Genomic DNA, 21,936 nt, shown 5'->3' with positions numbered 1-21,936 from the left:
GTGTCACCCTTTGGGCATTGTGTCACCCTTTGGGCATTGTGTCACTCTTTGGGCATTGTGTCACTCTTTGGGCATTGTGTCACTCTTTGGACATTATGTCACTCTTTTGGGCATTGCTTTTAAGTTTGATTTATGGAGATCTGTAAGAAATTTGTGAGGTCAGAGGGAAAGAAGGCAAGAAGAAGCTTCTTTCTTTTAGAATTGTCTTAATTACTATTTTACTGTATTTCAGAGGCAAGCCTGATACCATGCCATGTTTCAGATTTGATGTTGAAGATCATTAAACAAACAAAAATTAAGTCATTAAACATAACAAAAGGAGGGTCACTTAGCCCTAACATAGCACTAATATGCAGCAAAGATACAGTGACATTTAGCTTTGGCAGATGTGCCCTCCTCTCCCCAACCCTTTGTCTTCATACAGCTTGGCAAGCAGGGTGTGTGTATAGTCTTCAGATATTTAGCTAGTCTGGAGCACCACCCCAAGTGAATGGGACCTTTTATGACCAGGAAGCCACATGATCACAGGCCAACGGGAACCTTTATTAAGGGTGGCGTATCTTGAGCCTTGGCCCACCCCTGGGCCAATCAAGTCCTGGCTCTGTTACTTTTAGAGGAAATCAGCCCTCACCCTTATTGTCAGGAGTAGAAGAGGGAGATAGAGGGAACCCTAATAGATATTGCTTCTGTCACATGGGTGTCTATCCTGACTCGCACTTATCTCCTCAGAGTCTGTTGATCTCTAAGGGTTTCTTTTATTTAATTTTTTATTTATTCTATTCTGAACTTAAGCATTTCTATAACATGGTAGAATAGGAAGGGGGAAAAAGATGATTGTACATGAAACGACAAATCTCATATGTACAATTGTCTATTCCTTTTAAATATATAATAAAGTTATAACTTTTTACTCTCTTCCTCCCTCAACTTTCCTACCTTCAAGTTTTATCCTCACTTTTCCCAGCCTTTCCACTGTGCCCTCTGGAATGCCTCTTCCATAGGCAACAAACTTACCTTCATCTTAAAACTACTCTCTTACTCCTTCCACCTACCAGCTCTTATTTCAACTTGACTTCCAGGGGGCGGCGAGGTGGCGCAGTGAGTAAAGCACCAGCCCCGGAGTCAAGAGGACCCGAGTTTGGTACTGGCCTCAGACACTTCACACACACACACACACACACACACACACACACACACACACACACACACTAGCTGTGTAACCTTGGACAAGTTACTGAACTCCAATTGCCCTCCAAAAAAGGCAAAATGTAATAAAATAAAATAAAAATAAACTTGACTTCCCCCTATGACGATCCTCCATTGCCACTCTTTCCAGCACTGGTTTCTTCTTCATTCGTTTTCCTCATTTCACCGGTCAGAGCAGAGGAGCTCTTAATACTCCTGGCTCCCTATTGTCACTTCCAGTTCTCTGCCTTCCTCCATCACTTATGTGATGAATGAAAACCCCAAGAGACAGAGTTTCTGGTAAATTAAGAATCAGTTCATTAATTAGGCTAGCACATAATGAATCGATGATCAGTGACCTTGTTGTACTGAAACCACTCTTCCAAGTTATTAATGATCCAGTGACCTTTCAGTCCTTATTTTCCTTAACCTCTCTGCAGCCTTTGACACTATTGAAAACTCTCTCCTCCTTCATACTCTCTTTCCTCTAGGTTTTTGGCTTACCACTCTCTCCAGGTTTTCCTCCTACCTATCTTATTACTACTCTCTGTCTTCTTTGCTGGATCCTCCTCCAAATCATGCCCTCTAAACATAGGGGGCCTTCAGGGTTCTGTCCTAGCCTCTCTTCTCTTCTCTCTCAGTATTTGGTGAGTATAGAGAGTGGGGACATTTTGTATTCTTATCAGCCCCCTTGGATTTAAATACGATCTCTAGGTTGATGATTCTTAAATATAACTTTCTTCCTCAGTTCAGACATTTTTTTTTTTTAAGCAGTCGGGGTTAAGTGACTTGCTCAAGGTTACACAGCCAGTTATTTCTGGGTGTGGTGCTGAGTATCTGAGCCCGGGATTCGATCCCCAGGTCATCCTGACACTGGGGCCGGTGCTCTTACTCTCTGAGCCACCTGGCCCTAAGCAATTAGAGTTAAGTAACTTGCTCAAGGTTACATGGCCAGGTGTTTCTGGGTATGGTGCTGAGTGTCTGAGCCCGGAATTCGATCTCCAGGTCATCCCGACTCTGGGGCCGGTGCTCTTACCCGCTGAGCCACCTGGCTGCCCCCAGTTCAGACATCTTAAACTGGGCATCCAGTAGACATCTTAAACTCACTATGTCCAAAATATACCTCATCTTCTTTTCTACTAACCCTCCCCTCCTTCTACTTTCCCTGTTACTGTAGAGGGCGACACCATTCTCCCAGTCTGTTAGGCTCACAACTTATGAGTTATCCTGAATTCCTCACTCTCTCATCACCAACCCCTGCCTCATCCAAACCATTGTCAAGCTCTCTTTTACTTTTGCAACATCTCTTGAATATGTCCCCTTATTTCGCTTGACGCTGCCATCACTTTAGTGCAGGCCCTCATCACCTCATGCCTCGATTATCGTAAAAGCTTGCTGGCGGGTCTTTCTGCCTCAAATCTCTCCCCATACTAATCCATCTTCCATTCAGGCCCTAAACATCATTTTCCAAAGACTGAAAGTCTGATCATATCACACACCCCCACCCTACTTCTCCCCTCCTTAATAAACTCCAGTGGCTCCTATTTGCCTCCGGGAACAAATCCAAAATTCTCTTTTTAGCATTCAAAGCCCTTCACAAACCATTTCTCTTTCCAGTCTTTTTAATGCTTTTACTCCCTGATAAGTACTTTTGGATCCAGTGACACTGGCCTCCTGGCTGTCCCATGAATAAAAACACTGTATCTCTCTCTCTTTCCGGCATTCTTGCCGTCTCCCCAGTGCTAGAAATGCTCCCCCTCCTCTTCTCAGACTCCTTCTAAGTCTCCATCCACATTCCCTCTTAATTCCGATACTTTCCTTTTGTTAATTATTTCCTATTTATACTGCATTAAGCTCGCTTTGTATGTATTTGTTTGCATGTCTTCTCCCCCATTAGATTGTAAGGCTCCTGAGGGCAGGAACTGTCTTTTGCTTCCTTTTTGATCTTTAGCTCTTAGCAGAATAGCTGGCACATAGTAAGCACTTAATAAATGTTTATTAATTGATAGATTGACTTCTCCCCAAAAGTCTGCATCTCCCACCAGTGCCTATAGAGTCCAGGGAAAAGCGTATTCGAGCTTTAAGGGCACATATTGCAAAGGGGTCATGCACAGCAACTTGAAATCCTTTTTGCCCCTTAAGATGTTGACTCAATTCTCTGTATATTTTAGAAATTAGTCCTTTATCAGTGACATAGATTGTAAAAATTCTTTCCCAATTTTCCACTTCCCTCCTAATCCTGGTTACATTGGCTTTGCTTATACAGAAGCTTTTCAATTTCATGTAATCAAAATTATCCATATTGCATTTTATAATGCCCTCTAATTCTTATTTGGTCAAAAAGTCTTCCCCTCTCCACAAATCTGACAGGTATTCATTGCTTTCCCAGATTGCTTAGAGTATCAACCTTTATACCTAGATCATGTACCCATTTAGACTTGATTTTGGTATATGGTGTTAGATAATGGTCTATGCCCAGTTCCTGCCATACTATATTCCAGTTTTCCCAGCAGATTTTGTCAAATAGTGAGTTCTTATCCCCAAAACTGGGGTCTTTGGGTTTATCAAACAGTAGATTACTATAGTCATTGACTGCTGAGTCTCCTGTACCCAATCTATTCCATTGATCCACTACTCTATTCCTCAGCCAGTACTAAGTAGTTTTGATGACTACTGCTTTATAGTACAGATTAAAATATGGTATAGCTAGTCTGCCATCACTAGCATTTCTTTTCATTAATTCCCTTGATATTTTGGACCCTTTGTTCTTCCAAATGAATTTTGTTACTATTTTTTCTAGCTCTATAAAGTAGTTTTTTGGAAAACTGATTGGTATGGAACCAAATATGTAATTTAATTTAGGTAAAATTGTCATTTTTATTATATTAGCTTGACCCAGCCATGAGCAATTGATGTCTTTCCAATTAGTTAGATCTGACTTTATTTGTGTGAAAAGTGTTTTGTAGTTGTGTTCATGTAGGTCTTGGGTTTGTTTTGGCAGGTAGATGTCCAAATATTTTATAATGGCTACAGTAAATTTAAATGGGATTTTTCTTTCTATCTCTTGCTGTTGAATTTCATTAGAAATATATGGGAACACGGAAGATTTATGTGGGTTTATTTTATATCCTGCAACTTTGCCAAATTTATTGTCTCGAGTAGTTTTTTACTTGATTCTCTAGGATTTTCTAAGTATATCATCATATCATCTGCAAAGAGTGATAGCTTGGTCTCTTCTTTGCCTAATTTGATTCCTTTGATTTCTTTTTCTTCTCTAGTTGCTACTGCTAACATTTCTAGTACCAGACTGAATAAGAGGGGTGATAGTGGACATCCTTGTTTTACCCCTGATCTTATTGGAAATGCTTCTAGCTTCTCCCCATTACATATAATACTTGCTGATGGCTTTAAATAGATGCTACCTATTATTTTAAGGAAGGCTCCATTTATTCCTATTCTTTCTAGTGTTTTTTTTTTAAGCAATTGGGGTTAAGTAACTTGCTGAAGGTTACATGGCCAGTTATTTCTGGGTGTGGTGCTAAGTATCTGATCCCCGATTTGATCCCCCAGGTCATCCCGACACTGGGGCCAGTGCTCTTAGTCGCTGAGTCACCTGGCTGCCCCTTTTCTAGTGTTTTTAATAGGAATGGATGTTGTATTCTATCAAAAGCCTTTTCTACATCTATTGAGATAATCATGTTGTTTCTGCTAGTTTTATTGTTGATATGATCAATTATACTGATGGTTTTCCTAATATTAAACCATCCTTGCATTCCTGGAATAAATCCTACCTGATCAAAGTGTATTATTCTTGTGATAAGTTGCTGTAGTATTTTTGCTAATATTTTATTTAAAATTTTTGCATTTATATTCATGAGGGAGATTGGTCTATAATTTTCTTTCTCTGTTTTATCTCTTCCTGATTTAGGTATCAGTATCATATTTGTGTCATAAAAAGAATTTAATAAGACTCCTTCTTCACTAATTTTCCCAGATAGTTTGTGGAGTATCGAAATCAATTGTTCTTTAAATGTTTGATAGAATTCACCAGTAAATCCATATGGCCCTGGAGATTTTTTCCTAGGGAGTTCACTGATGACTTGTTCAATTTCTTTTTCTGAGATGGGGTTATTTAAATAATTTATTTCCTCTTCAATTATTTGGGCAACCTGTATTTTTTGTAGATGTTCATCCACTTCGCTAAGATTGTCAAATTTATGTGCATACAACTGGGCAAAATAATTCCTAATTATTATTTTAATTTCCTCTTCATTGGTGGTAGGTTCACCCTTTTCATTTTTGATACTCATAATTTAGTTTTTTTTATCATTGACTAAGGGTCTATCAATTTTATTGGTTTTTTCATAAAACCAGCTTTTATTTATTAATTCAATAGTTTTCTTAATTTCAATTTTATTAATCTCTCCTTTGGTTTTCATCATTTCTAATTTATTTTTAATTGGGGATTTTCAATTCGTTTTTTTTCTAGCTTTTTCAATTGCATGCCCAATTCATTGACCTCTCTTTTCCCTAGTTTATTCATGTATGCACTCAGGGATATAAAACTTGCCCTAAGAACTGCCTTTGCTGCATCCCACAAATTTTGGTGTGTTGTCTCATTATTGTCATTCTCTTGAATGAAGTTACTGATTGTTTCTATGATTTCTTGTTTGACCCACTCATTCTTTAGGATTAAATTGTTTAGTTTCCAATTAGATTTTAGTTGGTCTTTCCATGGCCCTTTATTGCATATAATTTTTATTGCATCATGATCTGAGAAGGATGCATTTAATATTTCTGCCTTACTGCATAGAATTTTGAGGTTTTTATGCCCTAGAACGTGGTCAGTTTTTGAGTATGTGACATGAACTGCTGAGAAGAAAGTATATTCCTTTTTATCCCCATTCAGTTTTCTCCAGAGATCTATCATACCTATCCTCTCTAAAATCCTGTTCACCTCCTTAACTTCTTTCTTGTTTATTTTGAGGTTGGATTTATCAAGTTCAGAGAAGGGGAGATTAAGGTCTCCCACTAGTATAGTTTTGTTATATATTTCTTTCTCTAATTCCTTTACCTTCTCCTCTAGGAATTTGGATGCTATACCACTTGGTGCATATATGTTAAGTAATGATATTGCTTCATTCTCTATGGTGCCTTTTAACAGGATATAGTTTCCTTCCTTATCTCTGTTAATTAGGTCAATTTTTGCTTTTGCTTTATCTGAGATAAGAATTGCTACCCCTGCTTTTTTTACTTTAGCTGAGGCATGATATATTTTACTCCAGCCTTTTACCTTTACCCTGTGTGTATCCCTCTGTTTCAGATGTGTTTCTTGTAAACAGCATATTGTAGGATTATGATTTCTAATCCATTCTGCTATCCATCTCTGTTTTATGGGAGAGTTCATCCATTCACATTACAGTTATGATTGTTATCTGTTTCTTTCCCTCCATCCTATTCCTGCCCCTGTTAATGTTCATAGTTTTCTCCACTTCTTCCTTCCCCCCCTTCGTAGTTTTCCTTTTGACTACCGCCTTCCTCAGTATTCCCTTATCAGCCCCCCTCCCTTTTTCTTCCCTTCCCCCTTACTTCTTCCTTCCCTCCTAACCCCCCCCCCCCCCCCTAGCCCTTTCCCCCTTCTACTGCCTGTAGGATATTTTTATACTTAATGTAGTATGTTATTTCTTCTTCGCACCAAGAGTGACAGGAACAGATCTCATGAAAAGCTCCTCTCCCTCCCCTCTTTCCCTCTAATATGATACGTTTGCATCTCTTCTCCATAGAGTCCTATGCTTAACTGGTTGTTATTCCCTCCTTGTACCAGAACCAATGAGGACAAAGCTCATATAATACTCATATCCCTCCCTTCTTTTCCTCTACTCTATTGTTTTTATGGTTCTTTATTTGGCATAATTTACCATTTTCCATTTCATTCCTCTTCTTCCATTACAGTTCCTTTGTAGCACTAAATAAGAGTCTTTTTAATCTTCATTTTGTGTAATTTATACTCATACCCTCTACTTGTCTATAAATAGTTTGCTCTTATTAAATGACAGGATGTGCATGTGTGTGTGTGTTTTCCTTGTTTACCTTTCTATGTCACTCTTGCATCTCATAATTGGAGTTTGAATTTTCCATTGAGCTCTGGCTTTTTTATCAGGAAGGTCTGGAAATCTGTTATATCATTGAATGACCATCTCTTTGCTTGGAAGAATATGATCAGTCTCACTGGGTAGGTGATCCTTGATTGTAACCCGAGCTGTTTTGCCTTGCGGAAAATTGAATTCCACTGCCTCCAATCTTTCAGTGTAGAGGCTGCCAGATCCTGTGCGATCCTCACTGTGGACCCTTGATATTTGAATTGTTTCTTTCTGGCCTCTTGAAGTATTTTCTCTTTTACCTGGTAGTTCTGGAGTTTGGCCACAAAATTTCGAGGACTTTTCACTGTGGGATCTCTTTCAGCATGTGTCCGGTGGATTCTCTCGATTTCTATTTTGCCCTCGGCACTTCTAGTATCTCAGGGAAGTTTTCCTTAACGAGCTCTTGGAGAATGTTGTCCAGGCTCATTTTTTCATCATGATTTTCTAGTAGGCCTATGATTCTCAGATTATCTCTCCTGGATCTGTTTTCCAGGTCAGTTATTTTTCCATTGAGGTATTTTACCTCTTTTTCTAATTTTTCATTCTTGTTTTTTTGTTTGACTAATTCTTGGTTCCTCATAGAGTTATTTGTTTCAATTTAGTTGATTCCTGTTTTTAGCAAATAATTTTCCTTGGTTAATTTTTGGAGCTCCTTTTCCATATCATACACTTTTCTTTTTAAGGAGCTGTTTTCTTCCTTATAATGTTTTTGTTTTAGTAATTAGTTCATCGTTAGCAAATTTTATGTCCAGTAACTTTAGTATTTACTTAATCCTGGAGATTAAGTGATGAGAGACAGAGAGAGAGAGAGAGAGAGAGAGAGAGAGAGAGAGAGAGAGAGAGAGAGAGAGAGAGAGAGAGGCAGAACTGTTAATAACTACTGTTGGAAAAGAAGGTTTCTGTAATACGTCAAATAATATTTGCATTGACAGGGGCTCTAAGTTTAGTTAATTGAGAGATATATTGAAATTTTATTAATGAGGAAATAAATTAACATACCCTCTTGGCACAGTGGATAGAGTGCCAGGCCTGGAGTCAGGAAGACCTTAGTTCAAATGTATTCTGAGACACTTACTAACTATATGACCCTAGGCAAGTCACAACCTTTTTTGCTTCAGTTTTCTCATCTGTTAAATGAGCTGGAGAAGGAAATGGCAGACCACTCCATATCTCTGCCAAGAAAACCTCAAATGGGACTGACAAAGAATTGGTCATGACTTAAAAAAAAATGACTAAGATAACGCTAGATCTTACAATGATGTGATTAAATGATATGATTTACGGTAAAACATTATTTTAAAATGTAAAAACCATTCTTAGCTTATGGGCCATGCAAAAATAGAAAGCAGTATGAATTTGGTCCTTGAACTGTAGTTTGCCAACCCTTGTTCTAGACCAGGGTGGGGAACCTAGTGCCTTGAGGCCACATGTGGCCTTCTTGGTCCTTGGGTGTGGCCCTTTGACTGAGTCCAAGTTTTACAGAACAAATCCTTTTATTAAGAGGATTGTTCTGTGAAGTTTGGATTCATTCTAAGGGTGGCACTTCTCTAGACTAGACTCTAGACAGTCTACAAAACAACAAATCAAGCTCTGATTTGTAATGTTTACCAGTTTCCAAGGTATAAATGCTCACACTGAAAATGTGATTCTCTTGCACTGGTATGAACTGGCTCCAGAACAGCCCTGGAAATCATCCATATAATTCTATACCATACCCTGAAGATAGTCTCATTTTTCCTAACACAAAAACCAGCTACTTCAGGAGAGTTTTCCTGCCTGTCAAAATAGTCCTTTTCCCCTTCTTTTCACTCCCCTCCATCAAAGATATCATAGGAGACTGACCAACGACAGAAGCATAGGAGTATTAAATAAGTTATAATTTATAAAAATACAATAAAATTTGAAATTATTAGAGTCCAACTATGTGACACATTGAATAGAGTACTGTAGCTGTGTGAGAGGGCAAGTCACTTAACCTCACTAAGCATGTTTCCTCTTCTACAGAATGAGCATAATGACAGCATCTACCTTCCCGGGTCATCGTGAGGATGAAATAAGTTAATATTTGTAAAGCACTTTGCCAACCTTAAAGTGCCCTATAAATGTCAACTCTCATTGTTATTATTATTAAAATGAATAAAGGGATGGAAGTTGGGAATACATGTTTATTAAAAATTATATTTGCATGATTGTAATAATGTAATAAAATAATGTATCATAATAATATAATAATAAAAATCCTAGCACTAGATTATAGGGTGATGATCCACCATTTGTTGGCACCTCCTAGCACATAGGCAGTCAAGCATAGGTTAGGATATTTGATAGTCTTGGCTTATGCTAAATGATTTAACTAACTCCTCAGATTGGTTTGGAAGTCACCAGAAATATTCTAGGTAGAGAGATCAGATTAGATGGGTCTAAGGGTCCTACCATAACACATTGACTATTGGAGAAAATTCACCCACTATCTGCACTGGTTCTAGAATCTAGAAGATTCCTTCTAACTCCTCCAGGTGAGAAACATTTGATCTTAAGTAGATAGAAAATCTCCAAATGATTCTGTACCCTATGGTTTTGAGCACCTAGAGTGTAGAAAAAAGTATATTTTTTTTTTGCTTTTTTTTGGAGGGCAATTGGGGTTAAGTGACTTGCCCAAGGTCACGTGGCTAGTGAGTGTTAAGTGTCTGAGGCTGGATTTGAACTCAGGTCCTCCTGACTCCAGGGCCGGTGCTCTATTCACTGTGCCACCTAGCCGCCCCTAACAAGTATAGTTTTTATAATAAGGTAGCATATTCCTTGCATGTTTCCTTTATATTCCTTTGTGGTCCATTAAACCAGGGTGAAGTACCAGGACTTCTGAAAATTTAGCAGAGCTTATACATTTCATTCCTATCCCATTGTGACCAACACTGAATCATGGAAACATATGTGGGACATGTATGATTTTTTTTTTCCAGCACAACAAGCTCCACCGCTAGTAGCTGTGACACGGAATTCACCAAGGAAGATGAGCAGAGGCTAAAGGATTATATTCAACAGCTCAAGAATGACAGGGCAGCTGTCAAGCTGACCATGCTAGAATTGGAAAGCATCCATATTGATCCTCTTAGTTACGATGTCAAGCCTCGAGGAGATAGTCAGAGACTAGACCTAGAAAATGCTGTGCTGATGCAGGAGCTGATGGCAATGAAGGTACATGTTCAGTGACTTCTGTTTGTATTTGTAAGTCTGGCACTGGATGGGAGAATTTAGAGATTTTCCCCAAAAGTGGCACTGATAGACGATGGTAACAAATCAACTGTTAGCTTAGCTTTTGAAATTAGAGTGGTTGTCTCCGGACTCCCTTTCCTATGAAAAAAGAACAAGTGGCTAAAATTAAACAGGTTATGAAAGTATGCGGCATGTTTCAGTTATTATTAAGAGGAAGAGATTGAGAATATAGAAGGAATTTATTTATTGGGGGATAGAAAGGCACTAGAGCAGGCTAGGATTAAACTAGAAAGGGATGATAGTACAGAGAAAGAGGAATCAGGGGAAGGAGTTTACATCTGAGCAAACAATAGATTTAATAGCCATTAATTAAGCCACAACCTAAGCACAATCCACCAGTCCCAAAGTAACTCTTATTCTGGATTACATCAGGCTAATTTATGTGTGTGTTCCATCTCCGTCTTAGAGATTGTAAGCTCTTTGAAGCCAGAGGATATAATCTCAGTACCTAAATTAACTTCCTAAGTATAAGATAGATCTAGTTATACAGAAGTTTGTCTGAAAAAGGTCTGGGTTCTTTAAAGAGACTGTGAGTCCAAAGTATTCTGATAGTCCAAAATGCTAATGTTAGGTGACATTGAGAAGCAAGATGTCCATGACTAGGGAAATGACAGACCCAGTGTACTCTGTCTTCCCTTGTCAGACCACATCTGGAATATTATGTTCTTGGATAAATTACGGTGACTGTCAATAGCCCCAGGACAAATTTTAGTCCTGGGTCTCTGTCACCTCACAGATTGGCCAACGGGATATAGGGAGTAGATCCGGTGGACAGGATCAACACAGGACTCTTCTCCACCGGGGAAAATCCTGCCTCCCTACCTAGGAGTGAGAAGAAATTGCTCTGCTTTTGGTAACTTCACTCCTTGGTTTTCTCCCTTGATGATGGTTGAATAATTCCCCAAGATGATTTTATGACATATGGCTCCAATCTGCTAAAACAGATATGTGTCAGTGACCATCCTCTGCCCAATATCACACCAAGCATCTAGTCATCTGGACCATACTACCTTGCATTCTCCCTTCTGACAGGGATATGGCATGCTTGGACAGAAACCTGAGTTGCTTAGAAGACTAACACTGGCACTTCTCACTTCCCAGACTCTTCCGAAAAATGCCCTTTCTCTTCACATTGATTGTTTGATCATAATAAATGCCTAGAAAAACTAGTGAAATAATATTTATAAAATGCTTAGCACAGGGCCTGTCACATAGGAAGGTGCTTAATAAATTCTTATTCCCACTCTACCCCCAATAGAATGGGGAAGTTTAATGCATTATCCCCGTATCACTGTTTGCTAATTAATACTGAGAGTTTGCACTATTTTTCTGTGCTGTTTTGAAGTATTTGGGAAGAAAGTAAATCCATTTTAACCTTCGATTTCTGAGGAAGCCCAAGGCTAGTCCCACTTTCTGGGCTCTGCAGACATGAGGTCACATGCTTGATTTTCTTGTTCTGATCATTACAATCCCCTCAGAATTCAATGTTCAGTAAGGAATGTGTTGTATAAAGGAGTATGTAGCATGCTTATTAAGTTAGCAGGTGATGTAAAGCTAAGAGGGATAGCTAACATGCTGGATGACTGTCAGAATCTAAAAAGATCTTGCCAAAAAGTGAAGTCCAGAGCATTGGGTTTAATCTAGGAAGATACCATTAAATAAGGAGAAATGTAAAGCCTTACACTTAAGTACAAAAACAACCAACTTCACAAGTACACCAGGGAGACATGATAAATCAGTCATTTATCTGGGGGGAAAAGTGACATTTTAGTGAACTACAAGCTCAGTGTGAATCGGCCAAAACAGCTAATACAGTCTTGGACTCCATTAAAAGAGGCATGACTTTCAAGAATAGGGCGATGGTAGTAAAAGGTAGAGCTGTCCAATAGTAGAATTAGTTGCTGTGACAGGTAGTGAATTGCACCTCCTTAGAGTCCTTCAGGCACAGGTTGTCTGAGCTCTCCTTGGGGCGAGGGTTCACCTAGATTGATGCTGACATCCTTTATATATCTCAGATTCTGTAAGCACATTTAGATAAGCTTCTTAAGAAAGTTTTATGATTCTTTGAAATAAAAATCAAAGTACAGTGTCACAATGAAGCCTAGATTCATATGTAAAAAATTAGGTTACGTATTCATGGTGCCAGGCAGTGCGATTTAGTTCTAGGACTATAGTTGTGGGACTCAGAAAACCTGGGTTCAGATCCTGATTCTAACTTATCTAATCTATTTTACCTTTGGATGAGCCAGTTATTTGTTCTGGGCTTCAGTTTCCTCATCTATAATATGAGACTTACAATTTTTATACTATATACTTCACAAAGTTGCCGTGAGGAAATTGCTTTGTAAAATTTTAGGTATACAATAAATGAAATTATTGTGTGTTTCTAACCAGCCCATAGCTTGTTATTTTGAAAAGCAAAAAGTAGGACCCAGCCTCAGTTTCCTTCCCTGTTAAATGGGAATGATAATAGTATATTGTAAGGATCAAATGAAATAAGATAGTTAAAACACTTTGCAAACCTAAAGTTCTCTCTAAGTGTTAGTCATTAGAATTATCATCAGCTGGAGAATATGTAGAAGAGAATAATCAGAATGCTGAAGGGCCTTGAGTCCACGCCAAATGCAGATTGTGTGAAGGAACTGGGGATGCCTAACCAGGAAAAGAGAAGACCAAGGTTGGGGAAGGGTAGGAGAAAGGAATGAATGATTAGAGTCTTCCAGTGTATAAGACTGTCATGTTTCTCATACATGACATGCTAGCTACTGTCTACTGAGACAGTGCCTCTCCCCAGGTTGTGTCATGGTTGGCATTCATTACCTCCTCATCTCTGGCCAATAGAATCTCAAGTAACCTTCGGAGCTCAGTGCAAGGACCACCTGGTAACAGATGTCTGTGATCTTCCCATGCTGCAGCCCTGTCCCTAGAAATGACTTCATACATACAGTTTTTTGTATTTAACTTTATATTGTGTAGCAGGGATTCCTTTTCAAGTGTGAACCGAGCTATATGACTACTGACATACCTTAGAGGCATAAAATTCTGTGAAACATTTTGCGTCACCTCAGAATCACTATAGAGCGAATGTACTAGAGAACAAAGGGCATCCTTTTGAGTTACGGAATAACAGCAAGAACTCTTCCCACTGATGGTCAATAAGAATTTGGTTTAGCATTTCTGTGTGCGAAGCACGGAGGATACAAAGAGTAGACAAAACCACAGTCTCTACCTTTAAGGAGCTCCCATTGTGTTGGGCTAGGGGGAGAGAAAGCATGCAAACCACGGGAATGTCATAGATGTATTCAGTGTAGATGGCAGTTTATCCAGAAGGAAGGGACTAGCAATGAGGATGGTAGGTAGGAGACAGAGTGGGAAGGCCCCTTACAAAAGTTAGGACTTAAAGTGAATCTTGAAGGAAGCCAGGAGATGGTGTTTAAAAAAGGAAGGCATTTCAGGTATGGGAATAGTCAATGAAAAGGCACAGTCAGAAGATGGAATTTCATATGCACGCACATAGGACAGTGCCTGGATCATAGAGGACAGGACAGGGAATGAAGAATAAGAAGACTGGAAGGGACGAGGTTGTGAAAGGCTTTAAAAGCTAAACAGGAATTTCACATTTGATTCTGGAAGTAATAGGGACCTCAGCAGAGTTTGCTGAGCAGGGGAGTAACCTAGTCAGACCTGCATTTTTAGAAAGATCATTTTGTCAGTTAACTGGACGATAGACTTAGAGTGGGAAGAGACTTGAGGAAGGGAGACCAGAAAGCTATTGCAATAGTCCAAGTGTGAGGCGATGAGAGCTTGTACCAGAGGTGCCAGCTGTGTGCATGGAGAGAAGGAGACATTTAGGATTGATCATGAAAGTAGAAATGTTAAGATTTAAGCAAAAATTGGTTATGTTGAGTGAGTGTGAGAGAGGAGTTAAAGATTACTCCAAGTTCAGACAATAAACATTTATTATGTGCCTGCTATGGTGGAGATCCAAAAAGAAGTAAAAGGCAGGCCGTGCCCCCAAGAAACTTAAAATCTAATTGGGGGGACGACATGCTAACAAACATACGCGAAGCTTTATGTATACAAAGCTATTCTATTTACAGGATAAATAGGAAATAATTAACAGAGAGAAGTCACTGAAAGTAACAGAGTTAGAAAAGGTTTCCTGAGCAAGATGGAATTTTACCTGGAACTTAGAAGAAGCCAGCAAAATCACTAGGTGGAATGGAGGAGGGAGAGCGTTCTAGACAATGGGAACAGCTAGATTTCTCTGGAGCCTAGAACCAAGAGATGGAATGGCTTGGTCTTGGAACAACATGAGCCAGAGGGTATTACAGCCAGGCTCAGATAGATATACCTAGGTGGGAAAATGTCTTGTTTGGGAAAATGTTTTGTTCATCAAAATGAGGAAACTAAGTTGAAAAGGTCTTAACCTTTACCTTCACAAGGTCATTCCTTCAACTTTCCCAGAGACAGACTTCCACCTATAGCAGTCCTCAGACTGCAGGAGTATATGGCATTTCCCTTGAATTCCCCAGACTTTCATGCTGTAAATTTCTGTTCAGATCTCCCAGTATCCCATTTTTTATTTTTATTCTGTAAGTCCTTTTTATTTCTGCAGTCTCTAGTAAAATGACCCCTTTTTGGCAATAAAAGTATACCCATTCCCTAAGGTTTCATGGCTAGGCTAAAATAAGAGCCAGACATATTTGGGCAGTGACCAAGATTGCCTGAAGTTTCTGCCTAGGTCCCTCTTTTCTTTATCTCTTCCTTAATATTGGACAATTTCTAGGGGAACGAGAGAGTCTTAAGCCTGTATTTCTGGGCTGAGTGACAGGAGGTTTTTAAGGCAGAAGAGCCAAAGAGAAGACTGGCATCATAACAGTATAGTCAGAAGTAGGTATGTGCCATCACACAGGGCGGCCCAAGACCGCATAGTTTATTTGTCTTATTTTCTTTAATGCACAATAATATCCAAAAAAGTGCCACATTTAGGTAAGAATAGTTTATCATCTGAATCTCTAGTAGTCTTAGACTGAAGGTTACTCAGTTTAACAGAACAATACATGCTTTCTCCATTCCCACATGAACTGGGTGGGGGGAATAGGGAAAAGCCTGTTTTAAAATCAAGGTTTAAGCAGTTTTCTCAAGGTGAGGTCCCTGGGACCTGACCCTATCATCACCTGCAAAGGGATATTACATGGGAAACCAGCTGGAGCCATCACAAGTGACTCAGGGAGGGTAATTATTAGGAAGTTGCCCCAAGTCACCCTCAAGGAAGAGGGCAGTGACTAGTGGGACATCCCAGAATTATCCCAGTCAAGACCCAGAATACAAAGACTCTTTGCAGACCTTCCTCCTTAATGACTGAGCCAATTTAGAAAAGCCAATTAAACATAATGAATTTAACTAATGCCTTGTTTTATCAGCTGAAAAGCTATTTTCCTTTGGCCCATACCACTTAAAAGAAAAGGGGAAGTTACAGTTGAAGAGATGTTTTACTTTGGTCAGCTGCCACTATGAAGAGGAAATTGCTGGTATTGCAAAATTTTCTTCAGTCCTTACCTTTTTTCTTTATGAAATTTTTGCCAAAAATTTAGTGTGCACTATCAGTTTCAAGACCCTTTTATCACTTTCAATTTTATTTGTATGATAACTGTCTGGGTGCCCTAGTGACTTTCCTGGTTTGTGAGCTTACCTTGGCTCAGAGGAAATTTTGCTCAAAGCTGAGGGGGAAGTCCAGGGCATCCTCAGAGAAGAGGGGAATTCTCTTGAAAAGGGCATTCTGGGGTGGAGGTCCCATAACTCAGCTTCTGACTAACTTACCAATTGTGATGATAAAGAGAAATTGAGGCACTTAGTTCTAAGCATGATCAATTTATTAGCAAGGCTAGCAATTGCCAATTAAAAAGAAAATCCAAGACTCCCCAGTGGTCAAGGATGCATCTTACAGTTAAAGCAGCTCTTATATACAGTTGGTTACGTAATAGTCCAGTGATACAAGCTAAACTAAGGCTGTGATTGTTCTGACAGAGAGAAAGAGGGTGGGCTTACATTTGATTTGACTGAGAGGGGGATTTCCAGAACCCATGGCAACAGGGAAAACATAGAGTTGCCTAGCATCCTTAGTGAAGTCTCATGGTAAGCAAATATCCTATGACCGATTGACTCATCTTCCTTCTTCCCCTCTCCTCCCTTCCACAGTCAGCAAAAATCTCCCAAATTTTAGATCTTTGTGGTTAGACTTTAACCTATAGGACTAGGGAAATTAAACTCTTACTCATCATACCACTGGGACCTATACAATCAAGTCCAAATCTGATCCACAAGTATTGATTTTAGTGATTAGAAATCAATAATTAGTAAATAATACAAAATAAGATAGGGTATCAATTTTCAATTTCACACATTCCAGACATGGGAGGCAGTCAGAGAAAATTACTGCAGCCAAAGAGACAGAATATCTTGTTTGAGGAACGTCCAGGAGAGCCATGTCAGTGGACCAAAGAGTCCTTGGGATGTTGGGCTGTAAGGTGTAAGAAGATGGTTGTAGTGGGGGTGGGTCATGAAGGGCTCTGAATTCCAAATAGAGGATTTGCCATTTGATCTTGGAGGTAGCAGGGAGCCACTAGGGCTTATTGAGTGCTATCGGAAAACCAGTTTGGGACTTAATGGAGGATGAATTGGAGGAGGAGGAGACCTGTGAAAGACCGACCAACAGTCAAGTTATTATAGTCATTCAGGCATGAGGAGATGGGAGCCTGTACTAGGGTGATGCTAGTATCAAGAAAGAAGAGAGCATTATCAAGAGGTATTGCAAATGTGAACCTCAAAAGCCTTGGCAATATGAAGAAGAATGCAGGTGACGCCTATGTTGTGAGCTGGGGTGAGAGGATGGTGGTAGACCTCAGCAATAAGAAAGTGGGAGGGGGGGAGATGGACTTGGAGGGAAAGCCATTGAGTTCAGTTTTTGACATGTTATATTTCAGACATCTAGAAGACGCCTTATCAGAAATGTCCAAAAGGACACTGTAGATTCAAGACTGGAGATTTGCAGAGAGGTTAAGTCTGGAAAAGCAGATTTGAGAATTATCAATATAGAGATAATTGAATCCATGAGAGCTGATGAAATCACCAAGTAAAGCAGAATAAAGGGAGAAGATAACTGACCTGGGATAGAATCCTGGAGAACAGTTATGATTACTAAGTATGGTACAGATAAATTTTAAATGTAGGCAATTGAAGACTGGTCAGATTAAAAAAAGGAAAGATCAATGTCCCAAAAACCTTGGAAAAAGATCATTTAGAGGAAGGTGATGGACAACAAAAGTTGCAGATAAGTCAAGAAGGATGAGGTTTGAAAAAAGACCCTGTGCAATTGCCGTTAAATGATCGTCGATAACTTTGGAGAGAGCAGTTTCCTTTAAATGCTGTAGTTGGAAGTGAGATTGTAGAGAATTAAGAGCATGAAAGGAGAGAAATTGGAGGCACCTTTGACTTTCTCAAGGAGTTTAATCCAGGGCTGGGAAACCTGTGGCCTTGAGGCCACCTGTGGCCCTCTAGGTCCTCCATTGTCAAAGCCCACAGAGAGCCTCAAGGCCACAGGTTCCCCGGCCCTAGTAGCCGCTAAAGCCTGGAAAGATGTGAGATTATACTTAGCAGGGATGGTATGTGAGATGAAGTGAGAGTTTTGTGAGGGTAGAGGAGACTTGTGCATGTTTGTAGAGAATAAGGAGGCAACTGGTAGATGGGTGAGATTCTAGATGATGAGAGAGTGGGAATAATAGAGACAGCAGTCTCCTAGAGGAGACAGTATGGAATGGGGTCACTTGTGCAGAGAGAGGCATTTACCTTAGCAAAGAGAAGGGCTGCCTTTTCGTGTGAGACAGAAATAATGAAGGAGATAGTAACAGAAGACACTTGAATGATGAGATGATGAGGAGAGGGAAGGCCAGATTTTTTTGATGAATGGCCTCAATTTTTTCAGTAAAATATGAGTCAAGGTTCTCAGCTGAGAGGGTTAGAGGAGAAGCCACCATGGGAAGTTTGAGAAGGAATTAAAAGATCTGGAAGAGCTATTTTAGAAAGTCAGTTAGGGAGATATAGAATCAGAATGACTGTGACTTTTCTCTATGAATTAGCAGACCATGTTTTTTGTCATATAGGAGGAAATGGCAGAACTGAAGGCCCAGTTATACCTCCTGGAGAAAGAGAAGAAAGCTCTTGAACTGAAGCTGAGTACTCGAGAGGCCCAGGAACAAGCGTATTTGGTGCATATTGAACATCTCAAGTCTGAGGTGGAAGAGCAGAAGGAACAAAAAATGAGGTCCCTGAGTTCCACCAGCAGTGGGAGCAAAGAAAAATCTGGCAAGGTAAAGGAATCCGTAGCTTGGATGGCAAGTAGGTGTGGGTAGATAGGTGGAACAGTAGTGTGGTGGGGAAGGGGGGGAGAGCAAAAAGTAATTCACATTTTACTGCTATTATTAGGAAACAGAATGCATTCAGAGGTTTAGATTCAAAATGGGGGTCACCTCACATATTTTTGTCCCCCACCACACTTTGATAACTTTAGCTTTTATTCTGATCTCCCTAATCTTAAGAGTTTGATTTTTAAAAAAATTTTTGTTGTTGTTATTTAGAAGTATTTCTTTTTCTCCATCTCAACTCTACACAACCACTGTGGGGGGAAAGGGCAATATTTAAGCAAAGCATAGTCTCCACATTTGCCACGTGCAAAATTTTTTATATATCTCATTCTTCATCTTGGGTCTGTTAGCTCCCTTTCAGAAGGAAGGTAGAGTATGACTTTGGTGGCATGCCTCCAAATTGTTTTTCAGCATCGTTGAATCAACTGACAGCTACAAAATGGTGCATTCATGTGTCTGTTTTCCCAAAATGTGTCCAACATTTGCATTTTCCTTTTTTACTCATTTTAACCAATCTGATGAGTATGAGGTGAAATCTCAATGTTGCTTTAATGCGAATTTCTCTAATTATTAGTGATTTGGAGAATTTTTTTTAATATGGCTATTGATAGCTTTGATTTCTTTTGAGAATTTCTCGTTCATCTGCTTTGAATATTTACCTAATTGGGGAATGACTATTATTATATAATTAACTAAGATCCTTATATATTGTGGGACTGAGGTCTTTATCAGAGAAACATGATGTAATTATTTTTCCCCCAGTTAGCTGTTTTCTTTCTAATATTAACTGTATTGGGCTTTTTTGTGAAACTTTTAAATTTTATGTCATCAGTATTGTTCATTGTATCTTGCTTGATCCTTTCTATCTCTTGTTTGATCATGAAATCTTCCAGATGTTTTCTTCCTTGATATTTTAAGTTATGGCATGGGCTTTTACATTTAAATCATGTATCTCTTTGGAGCTTATCTCGATATGTCATTAGTCTAAACTTAATTTGGAGACTTCTAGCAGTTTTTGTCAAATAAATCCTTATACCAATTAATATCTCATGGGAAAAATCACTGACCTGGAAAATAGATCCAGGAGAGATAATTTAAAAATTACTGGACTACCTGAAAGCCATGATCAAAGTAAGAACCTAGAAATCATCCTCCAGGAAGCTCTCAAAGAAAACTGCCCTGATGTTTTAGAACCAGAGGGCAAAATAGAGGTTAAAAGAATCCACCGATCACCTGCTGAAAAAGATCCCAAAAAGGAAACTCCTAGGAATATTATAGCCACGTTCTGGAATTCCCAGATTAAGGGGAGAATATTACAAGCAGCCAGGAAGAAACAATTTGAATATTGTGGAAACACAATCAGGATAACCCAGGATCTGGCAGCTTCTACACTGAGGGATCGAAGGGCTTGGAATATGATATTCCGGAGGTCAAAGGAGCTGTTCCCAGGATTATTTTCTTTGGGAGTTCATTAATGACTTGTTTGGTTTCTTTTCTGGAGTTGGGTTATCTAAATGCTGCATTTCTTTTTTTGTTAATGTGAGCATTTTATATTTTTATCAATATTTATCCATTTCTCTCTAACAGTTTTGGTATGTAGTTAAATATAATAGTTTATTAATTTCCCCTATTTAATTTTCAGTTGCTATGAATTTTGCTTTTTAATGTTTGTTACTGGTAATTCAGTTTTCCTCTTTATTTTAATCAAATTAGCTAATGTTTTGTTTGTTGGTTGGTTTTTCCCTCCCCCCCCAAAAAAAACCAGATTTTAGTTTTATTTATCCATTCAGTAGGTTTTTGCTTTTACTTCTATTTCTTTCTTGTCTTCTTTTCAAGATTTCTATTTTTAAATTACTCGTTTTCTGGATTAAAAAAAATATGCCCAATTCTTTCTCTCTTTTTCTGGTGAGACTTTTGAGAGAGATGATTTTCCGCTAGGATTTCTTCACTGACTTCATTCATTTTGAAAAATGTGTGTTTTTTCATTGTTGCATTTCTCTTTGTTTCTGTGATTTCTTCTTTGGTCCACCAGTTATTTAAGATTAATTCATTTAGTTTCCATATTAATTTTTAATCCTGTCTCCAATGGAAACATTTTATTATATTGTGGACAATGAACATATTTTTTTTCCTTTTTTGAAGTTTTATGCGCTAATACATTGTCACTTTGAAAAACTTAAAACAAGAAGATACTTGAATTGAAGGGGAATTTTCTAGGATCCTGTTTTCCTTGTGATTTATTCCTGCTGAAAGACAAAGAAGTAACAAACAATAACAAAGGCAATAAATGTAACAAAAAAAGTAACCAGAAAGTTGTAAAATTGTACTTAGTTTTTAGTGATAAAAATTATTGATATTATATAATCCAATAAGTTGTGCAAGAATTTTGTGGAGGGATTTTTTTGGTAGTAGTATGAGAGCAAAATATATAGTGGAATATAAAGATAAAAGTGGAGTGAGCATGTCATTAATGAAGAAAAGGGCTATTTTCATTTTGCTTTTTTTTCTCCTTGGCTCTATTAATCAAAACTTGCTATCTGCCCTTAAATTTTAAAATAGTACTAATTATGCCTATGCAAATATACCAGCATCTAAATATATAATAAAAGAATGGGTATGGGGAGATGTCCAAGTCAGATAACCAACAAGACCTAGACATTTTCTTCAATATTCACAATCTCTCAACCCTTTCCAAAATATGAATTAGATGTAAGAGATAAAGCAATTCCCTTATCTCCATGATCCAGGAAACCAAGGAACCTATCAAGATAGCATAAGTTAAAAACAGAACTTAAAACAGAGAAGCCTAAACCATAATCCCCAATGTATTCACTCACTATTCCTCTCCCCCATTGGCTGCCATCCTCTGGCAGGGCTGCATAAGTTGATCCATGGCCTTATGACAGAATTCAGTG

The 21,936-nt window shown here is 38.7% G+C and overlaps 2 protein-coding genes across 6 annotated transcripts in view; one reads left to right on the top strand and one right to left on the bottom strand.

The window, feature by feature from the left end:
- DCP2 (decapping mRNA 2) overlaps window positions 1–21,936 on the bottom strand; it is a 407,293-nt gene that overhangs the window by 300,155 nt on the left and 85,202 nt on the right. The window lies entirely within an intron of this gene.
- MCC (MCC regulator of WNT signaling pathway) overlaps window positions 1–21,936 on the top strand; it is a 289,950-nt gene that overhangs the window by 247,438 nt on the left and 20,576 nt on the right. For all 5 annotated transcript variants that reach the window (XM_069087177.1, XM_069087206.1, XM_069087190.1 and 2 more), the window contains exons 13-14: window positions 10,286–10,520; window positions 18,761–18,967. In XM_069087177.1, the coding sequence (XP_068943278.1) occupies window positions 10,286–10,520; window positions 18,761–18,967 (442 nt within the window). The remainder of the gene's footprint in view (window positions 1–10,285; window positions 10,521–18,760; window positions 18,968–21,936) is intronic.

This window comes from Petaurus breviceps, unplaced genomic scaffold (genome assembly GCF_028583685.1).
Source record: "Petaurus breviceps papuanus isolate PSGF00001 unplaced genomic scaffold, PetGlider_PUasm1.0 118, whole genome shotgun sequence".
In the NCBI taxonomy this organism is placed as follows: Eukaryota; Metazoa; Chordata; class Mammalia; order Diprotodontia; family Petauridae; genus Petaurus; species Petaurus breviceps.
The sequence above is the reverse complement of the archived record's forward strand: the minus strand, read 5'-3'. Positions and strand labels throughout refer to the sequence as shown.